Source organism: Oncorhynchus gorbuscha, linkage group LG02 (assembly GCF_021184085.1).
Source record: "Oncorhynchus gorbuscha isolate QuinsamMale2020 ecotype Even-year linkage group LG02, OgorEven_v1.0, whole genome shotgun sequence".
Taxonomy (NCBI): domain Eukaryota; kingdom Metazoa; phylum Chordata; class Actinopteri; order Salmoniformes; family Salmonidae; genus Oncorhynchus; species Oncorhynchus gorbuscha.
This window is the reverse complement of record NC_060174.1, coordinates 34,039,550-34,048,821: the sequence shown is the minus strand read 5'-3', so window position 1 is coordinate 34,048,821 and position 9,272 is coordinate 34,039,550. Positions and strand designations below refer to the sequence as shown.

At 40.3% G+C, this 9,272-nt stretch overlaps 1 protein-coding gene across 3 annotated transcripts; it reads left to right on the top strand.

The window, feature by feature from the left end:
- The first annotated feature begins 257 nt into the window (after nt 1–257).
- LOC124001305 (tripartite motif-containing protein 16-like) lies at nt 258–8,966 on the top strand. Of its 3 annotated transcripts, XR_006832767.1 has the most exons (7): nt 258–902; nt 1,152–1,238; nt 3,035–3,268; nt 3,762–3,921; nt 4,252–4,292; nt 6,773–6,832; nt 6,936–7,011. XR_006832767.1 is itself a non-coding variant. In XM_046307991.1 (6 exons), exons 1-6 carry the CDS (start codon nt 282–284, stop codon nt 7,511–7,513), a joined length of 1,740 nt encoding a protein of 579 aa, XP_046163947.1. In that variant the 5' UTR covers nt 258–281; the 3' UTR covers nt 7,514–8,966. The 3 variants fall into 3 exon arrangements, 1 of the variants encoding a protein (XP_046163947.1); XM_046307991.1 differs by lacking the exon at nt 4,252–4,292 and having other exon boundaries at nt 6,936–8,966; XR_006832768.1 differs by lacking the exons at nt 6,773–6,832; nt 6,936–7,011 and having other exon boundaries at nt 3,035–3,293.
- Nucleotides 8,967–9,272: the final 306 nt, after the last annotated feature.

The following is a 9,272-nucleotide window of genomic DNA, read 5'->3' as shown; positions in this document are numbered from 1 at the left end:
TTATTCTGCCATTTCTCATTCTTAAAATAAAGTGGTGATCCTAACTGACCTAAAACAGGGAATGTTTACTAGGATTAAATGTCAGGAATTGTGAAAAACTGCATTTAAATGTATTTGTCTAAGGTGTGTGTAAACTTCAGACTTCAACTGTATGTGCTGGCCATAACTGGTATCTGAGATGTGAGTTCACAGATCCAGGAAGTGAAATGTTATAGGTCGGTGAAAGCCACGCCTACTCTGCAAACAAGAAACGAAACGTATCTCTGACGCTCAGTTTTTTTATGTGTTTCAAAATGGCAGAAGCCATGGACTCGGTCAGTTGTTCGATCTGTTTGGAGATACTAAAAGATCCAGTAACTATTCCCTGTGGACACAGCTACTGTATTGGATGTATTAAAGGCTACTGGGATCAGGAAGATCAGAAGCTTGTCTGCAGCTGCCCCCAGTGCAGACAGACCTTCAACCCAAGGCCTTTTCTGAACAGAAACACAGTTATGGCTGAAATGGTGAAGACACTGACAGAAAAAAATACTAAAAAGAAGAAGAAGAAGAAGAAAACAAAACTCCAAACTGCTCCTCCTGCTCACTGTTATGCTGGACCTGGAGATGTTGAGTGTGACGTCTGCACTGGGACAAAATTAAAAGCTGTCAAGTTCTGTCTGGTATGTCTGGCCTCTTACTGTGAGACACACCTCCGGCCTCACTATGAATCACCTGCCTTTAAGAAGCACAAGATGGTCAAGGCCTCCACACAACTCCAGGAAAAGATCTGCTCTCATCATGACAAACTACTGGAGGTTTACTGCCGGACAGATCAGCAATGTATCTGTCATCTGTGTATGTTGGATCAACATAAAGGCCATTATACAGTCTCTGCTGCAGCCGAAGTAGCTGAAAAACAAGTAAACCTTAATTCACTTGCTTAAATATTAAGAATGACTAAATAAAACAACGGATGGTCCCTATGTACCTTATTTGCATCTGAACAAGGATGAATTCCATTTATGAACTTGCAAAACAGGAAAAAATACACAGAACACTACATAACCCTTTTCCTTCGATAAGACATGGACATTGACATGCCATAAAGTCTGACTATCATTCATTAGAATAGAAAAATAATGAATGAAATTACATTTGTTTCTCTACAGAGGCTTTTGGGGGAGAAATCTAAGCAGAGAATCAAGGAGAGAGAGAAGGAGATGCTGGAGGTGAGACAGGCTGTGAAGTCATTCAAGGTGAGTTTTGACCATTTGTGACCAAGAGCCTCGATTCGGTCTTATGTAGCAAAACATTTTTGTACCAACATTTGAAATGGTGTTTTTTACATTAGATAAAAGTAGAGACACAGAGCTAGAAAATGGTATATCATACACTGCAGTTAACGGACAATGGGAAAGTAATTCTGCTTTGAAATTTGATTAACTTGTAACCCCACTTTTGAGAAAATGTCCTTTTGAATGTTTTGGTACATACTGGAGAGCTCTTCTTTGTCTACACCCATTCAGCATCGTTCACACCCTCTTAAGCATTAGCCCCACCCATCTCTTTAAGGATTCACATGTGAGGCCATGTGGTAAACTCACGCTAAAATCTATGTATATTTGTCACATGTATAGGATACAGGTGTAAACAGTATAGTGAAGTGGTTAGTTGCATAGTAGCAATATCAAAAACAGAAAATATTCTGATAAAATATTTTATCATCAGTAGATGATGCTTACCTGACACATGTGTCTAAATGGATTGGTCATGTGAAGGAAATGCTATAACCCTCCCACGGGCCACATCTACTAAGTGGGTCACTATTGTCTAGACATGTACACATATTCATGAAATATAGTGGTTGGCCGTATTCATCCCCAGACACACCTGGCTAATTTGATGGGTCATGTAATAATCAGGGTCCTTTGTTTAGACATGTAGCTAGCTAGCTAAACAATGAACTAGCATAATCCCAACTCATACTACTAGCAATACAAACATTGTCATAGATGTAGTATGAATCTGCAGGTAGCTAAAGCTAACAAACTAGGTTCAGCGTTCGCTAGCTAACATTAGCTATAACTAGCAATGCAAATGAATTTTTTAATTCAAATAATATTACCTCACAGTTCATACATTTAACATTAGCAACATTTGCTAACTAACAGTATGCTCTAACTTGATTTTTTTTTTCTGACTAAATTATAAACATATCTGAAAATGTAGCAAGACTCTTACCCATATACATGGATGATCGCTTCACGGCAGAGTGGAACCATTTAACTCCGTTTGTTTGTAGCTGGCGTTACATCTTGTTTGGACAGCGTTGTGTCTAGTCACTCCGGTTCACACTGACCGTGGCCTGTGCAGAAATGAACCCATCACTTTTTACAACTGATCTGTCGATAGTGCCTGTTAAATTCAGGGCATCAATGTTGTTGAGAAAAGTACTTCTCAATGGCTAATGTTATATGTTTTAAAAACAGCACGGTACAAAGGACTGTCAACACATATTGAGCAGCTCACGTACAAACAGATGCGTGCTACATGGCAGACCAATCCAAACTCATCTCCCGGCATTTCCAGCCCATCCATTATCTCAGCCAATCATGGCCAGTTTTTCTGTGGCAAAACGAACTAGGCTCGTAATTTAACAATTGTATTCATATTTTTGGATGGAATACAAGTTTGTTATTAAGGCAAATGAAAGTTCACATGTTCCAGAAGGCATTTCTGCCAAAAAACACATTTTGATAAAAAATAAATGTTTATGTTCGAATGCCACTCCTGAAGAAGTGATGTGCGACATGCTCCTAGTTTCCTGAAACAAGTCACATTTACATGCTTTCACTTAGCAGATTGTCCTTTCTAAGTGACTTACTATTTTTAAGTCCAGCAAAACTAGAGCCAGTTAGGAATCCATGGAGGGCCACATTCCCATCCCACTGAACCTCACTGTGGGGAACAGGCTGTCTGGAGTTCTGGTGAAAGCTGAGTGAATGGGGTGATTAAAATGCCCCCCACCTCTCCTCTTTGTGTGTCCTAACAGCACTCTACACAGGCAGCAGTTGAGAGTAGTGAGAAGATCTTTAATGAACTGATCCGCTCCATTGAGGGAAGGCGCACTGAGGTGAAGGAGCTTATCAGAGCCCAGGAGAAGGCTAATGTGAGTCGGGCTGAAGGACTCCTGAAGCAGCTGGAGCAGGAGGTGGCTGAGCTGAAGAGGAGAGAGGCTGAGCTGGAGCAGCTTTCACACACAGAGGATCACATCCATTTCCTCCAGGTGACGTCACTGTCCATTGCAGCAGGTGTCTCTACTAAAGGGAAATCTTTAATTAAATTATTTGAATCTATAAATTGTGCCTTCCTGTGTTATACTTATGCTAAAATGTTTATTCTGTTCTACTGAGCCATTAATTTTATGTTCGTATTCTTATATTTTCTTATTTCTTAGAACACTCGCAGCCCCCACAAGGCAGGGGGCATACACAACAAAAAACATAGCACCAGATAGCATATGAACATGTCATAAGTATTTATTTATTTATGACGGGAAATTGGCTTTAAAACTGCAAAACAAAGTTCTCAGCCTCATGGAAAAATGTGTAGAATAGCAGGAAATTAGTTATAAAACAGCAGTTTATTGGAGGTGGGGATACTGCACTAAGCCTCTGGTCTACCTGCAAGTAAGCATTTTGTTGGATGGTGTACACCATGTGTATCATTTGTGTTTCTCAATAATCATATTTTCCTTTTTTCCATGTCTTTGAATCTAGAGTTTCCAGTCTCTCTGTGTCCCTCCTGGGTCTGAGGCCTTACCCAGCATCACTATCAACCATCACGTCTCCTTTGAGGATGTTATGAACTCTGTCTCTGATCTGAGAAACCGACTTGAAGATATCTGCGCTGGAGAGATAATTATGTTGTCTGTACAAAGTAAGGACACATCTTCTTAGACCACATTAAAATATGGGATTCAATCAATTGCCGATGGTTACGTTCCTGATAGGGCATTTGATTTACACTGCAGTGTGTCCTAAATGGATGGAGTTGACTCTGAATTTAGAATGTGGTAGTGCCATGGGAAATTAAGCCCTGGAATTTGGAGAATTTAGCTTAAATTCATTTTAAAAAGTTAGCTTATAACAGTGAACCTTTTTTGTGGGATACACAAGGCAATTCTAGGTCTTTCTAGGGCATATTTTGGTTAAACTATCCCCAATTCAATTGCAACCCTCTGCATGCACTCTTCCATCACATGTACAGCTGATTCTCAAGATCTTGCACACTAATGAGATGCTGTTGAGGTAAGTTTTGATTACAATACTGGGTGGGGTGAATATATTTTATATGACGTACATAATTTTTTGTTAACTAGTAAATAGTAGCCTACAGCAAAGTGGGTTTAAATAATGTCTAACTTGATAACAATTTCTGCTAGTTAGTTTTTTTCTACCATGTGGGTTTTAGCTTGCTTGAGCCTTTTAACTGAGGAGTGTTAATTCACCTGTTTCCATACATGTTTCATTTTAAAAGATGTATATTACAAAGGAGTTGTTTAATCTAACTGCTTAACTATTTATCTGTACATTGAATTGTATTTTTATTTATTTTTACAATGTCTTTTCTAATCTCTCCAGGAAAATGCAATGGGCACTATCTGATGACATTTCACTGAAACTAATGTAGAATGAAAAGCTGTATACATTTGCAAATACTGTGCCAAATCATATGTGAAGAATGAAACAAAGATGCAGAATAATCTGGCCAAGTGCATAAAGTCCCCTCAGCGCTCACAACAAGCAACCTCTGACAAAAGTCCCTCGAATAGAAGTAGAGGTGAAAATGATGAATCAGAAACCTTATCGATAGCAACAACTCATGGTCCTCCTGGAATCAGAAGTTTTTTTTTACTCAATGGAAGAACGTAGTCAGAGAAATGCTGATGAGTGTCTTGCTCGAGCTGTGTATGGAACTGATTCACCTCTGATGCTCACAGGCAATGTGTATTGGAAGAGATTTCTGAAAAGATTTCAAGCAAATCATAGAGAAAACATGCTGTATTGCAATCATCTCTGATGGTTCGTCGAATGTTCGTGGGCAAGGAATAATTAACTACATCATCTCCACCCCTCAACCAGTATTCTACAAGAGCTCAGACACAAGGGACAACCGACACACCGGCCTCTACATTGCAGATGAGCTGAAGGCAGTCATTCATGACCTTGGACCACAGAAGGTATTTGTACTGGTGACAGACAATGCTGCAAACATGAAGGCTGCTTGGTCTAAAGTGGAGGAGTCCTACCTTCACATCTCACCCATTGGCTGTCATGGCACTGAAAATAATGGATACACTCTACAAGAGAGCCAATGAAATGGTTAGATATCTGAAGGTTCATCAAATTATAGCAGCAATCTACCTCACCAAGCAAAGTGAGAAAAATAAGAGCACCACATTGGAGCTGCCCAGCAACACCCGTTGGGGTGGTGTTGTCATCATGTTTGACATTCTCCTGGAGGGGAGGGGTCTCTCCAAGAAATGGCCATATCACAGTCTGCCGATATGGACAGCCCCATCAAGAGGATCCTCCTGGATGATGTATTTTGGGAGAGAGTGGTAAGCAGCCTGAAACTCCTGAAACCTGTAGCAGTAGCCATTGCACGGATTGAGGGAGACAATGCCATCCTGTCTGATGTTCAGACTCTGCTTGCAGATGTAAGAGAATAAATCCGTACTGCCCTGCCCACTTCACTGTTGCTCCAAGCAGAGGAAACTACAGTTCTGAAATACATCAAAAAGCGTGAAGACTTCTGCCTGAAGCCCATACACGCACAGCGTACATCTTGGACCCCAAGAATGCGGGCAAGAGCATCCTGTCTGGTGCAGAGATCAACAAGGCCCATTGTGTCATCACTACCATGTCTCGCCACCTTGGCCTGGATGAGAGCAAGATTTTTGGCAGTCTGGCAAAGTACACTTCCAAGCAAGGGCTTTGGGATGGAGATGCAATATGACAGTCGTGCCAACATATCTCATCAGCCACTTGGTGGAAGGGACTTTGTGGATCTGAGGATCTTCCCCCTGTTGCCTCCATCATCCTCCAAATCCCACCAACATCCACCACCTCAGAGTGCAACTGGTCCTTGTTTTACAAGGGTTGAAAATTGGTGGCCATCCGGGCAAATTTGAGGCTTTTTGAGCCTGACAACGAGCCATCCTCAACAGTGTTGGAAAGTGACAGTGAAGATGAGGCCCCAGAGTTTGATGTTCAACAGGTGGACATTGAGGAGGTCCAGGGAGAAGACATGGAAGCCTGAGAGGAAGACAACCAAGCTTTAGTTTCTAGACTATCATTTTACAGACGTATGTTGAAAAAGGTTTTGGGAGATGCGATGGATCATTGGGGTCATTCAAAATCCCCTTTCTATTGTTGTTCAGTGAAATCATCCCATGTGAAGAGTCATTCAATTAAAGTTGTCAACTCATTTAATTACATTTCAATTCATAACTAAAAACTTTTTACATTTCTATTGGAAGGATTTAATCATTTGCAAATATCTCTACTTATGATAAGGTAAAATGTTTATGTTTCTGTTTCCATATGATATAGTAAATATATCCGATGCAAAACATCTGTATAATTAGCATATATTTTTGTTAATTCCCATATATTCCCGTTAATTCCCACGGAAAGTTTCCACCTCTGAATATTCCTCAATGTGCAACCCTAGGCGTGATCAGTCTGGAAGGACCAGTCATGTTTGATTCTCTCTGTTTTCATAGTGTCAGGACTTCACATTGTCCCACCTCCTGTGCCCAGGACCAGAGAAGAGTTCTTGAAATGTGAGTTAATGACACACACACAAAAACATACTTTTTTATTCAACAATACTCACTGACATCTTGAGTTCATCTTCACCACAGCTTTTCTCTCATATATTCACAGATTATTGCCAGCTGACTTTGGATCCCAACACACCAACTCAACGTTTGTATCTGTCTGAAGAGAACACAAAGGTGGCATACAGTCGTGAGCGCCAGATCATACGTCCTCACAATCCAGAAAGATTTCAGATGTGGCACCAGGTGCTGTGTAAAGAGGGTCTGTCTGGGGCCTGCTACTGGGAGGTAGAGTGGAGTGGGATGGTTACTATAGCGGACTCATATAAAGGGATCAAGAGGCACGGTGGAACAGAGTGTTGGTTTGGGAACAATGATAAGTCCTGGTGTTTGGTATGTTATTCAAGTGGCTGCTCTATCAGGCACAATATGGCACCATTTGAGTCACTTTTGGGATTTAAAAGGGACTTTGATAAGGACTTTACAAAAGAGATTAAAATCCCTGTTGCGCCCTCCTCCAGAGTAGGAGTGTACCTGGACCACAGTGCAGGAACTCTGTCCTTCTACAGCGTCTCTGACACAATGACCCTCCTCCACAGAGTCCAGACCACATTTACTGAACCCCTTTATCCTGGGTTCTATTGTAATTGTGATTCATCCGTGAAGATAATTCCTTTGCCTTAACACTACATGTGTCCAATCTTCACATACCAAAAAAATCATCATAATTTACTCTAAATCTGATTACAGAAATTAGTGTTATCAACAAGAATCAAATTTGATAACTGATTTTTATGTAAATGTAAAACTTTAAAAGGATAATGACAGTGCAAAAAGCAACTGTGTTACTTCCAGTAACAGCATGATGTATCTCCACATGAGATGAGATGGTGGAGATCATTTCTGCAGACCTAAAGTAAAGTCAACAATGCACGGAATTAAATTATGTATTGTGTTGTTGAATTTTGTGGATTATTAACGGTTTGAAATGTTATGACTTTTCGGTAAACTCCCTTATAACCTTTGAGGGCTGGTTAGTGGACAGAAAAGGTAGTTGTCACCTTTAGAGAAGAACAAATTGCTTTATCAAACCAGGAGAGGACAGCAGGGAGTCAGAAAGCTGAATTTATTGGCTGTCTCTAAAAATGTTACTAGCTGTCTCAAATCTCATTCCAATAACCTCCTGGATCCTCTCTTCCAATGTGCTTTGAGAGGAATTTAGAAAACCAGGATAGAGGAAGCAATGACAACTAGTAACATTTTCAGACACATCCATTGCATCTAATCTCTTTATTTTTCAAGCAGCAAACAAACTGGATTTTATGAGGCAAATCATGCTGGATTTGTTTTCTGGATCGCTCTCTCTTTCTGAAAGCTGCCTATTCCTGTCTTTCGCTCAGTGCTCTCGGGCTTTTTAATTATTTGAACTAAGCCCCCACCAGTGCTTAGGCTTTGATTGCAAAGCTTTATATTTGACTAAATTAAAAAAAAGTGGGGGAAACACTGTCTAGGCAAGAGTGTGTTTTAAGTAGAAACACGCAGAATACCGTGTGTGTAAAGCTCTCATTGAGCAATCACCACCAGGAGATTGAACTGCACAGCAAATAAAAATCCTCAATCTTGTCTGTTTTTCCTTCTGATTCCAAACCGTTGCTGATTTTCAGTTTAATGTTCTGATGCTGTAGTTCTTCACCAGGAGAGCAGGATAGCAACACAGCAGAGTGGCACATTGACTCATCTCAATATTACACCACTTTTGACATCAGAAAAACGTTTTTGATTGAACTATCCTTATTAGTGTTTTCTATTTTTACTAATGATCTACCACTAGCCTTACACAAGGCCTGTGTGTCTATGTATGCTGAAGATTCAACCTCATACACGTCAGCGGCCACAGCTAGTTAAATTACAAAACAAAGAGTTGCAGTCAGTTTCAAAATGGGTGGCTAGTAGTGAACTAGTCCTGAATATGTTGAAGACTAAGAGCATAGTATTTGGTACAAATCACTCCATAAATGTTAAACCTCAGCTGAATCTGGTAATGAATGGTGGCTGTTGAGCAAGTTGAGCAGACTTAACATGTTGGACTGTAAATTGTCATAGCCAAGGCATATTAATTAAATTGTTGTAAAGATGGTGAGAGGTCTGTCTGTGATAAAGAGATGCTCAGCAACCAAACAAGTACTGCAGGCTCCCGTTTTATTTTGACTTCTGCCCGAATATATGGTCAGGTCTTGCAATGAAAAACCTTGGAAAGCTGCAGCTGGTCCAGAACAGAGCTGTGTCTTGCCCTTCACTGTAATCAGAGGGCTAATGGCAACAATATGCCTTTCAAACTCTCTTGGCTCGAAGTATAGAAGAGATTGCCTAGGTTAAAACACTTCTCATTTTTGTAAATATTAATGTGTTAAAAATTCCATACTGTCTATTCTTTCAGCTGACA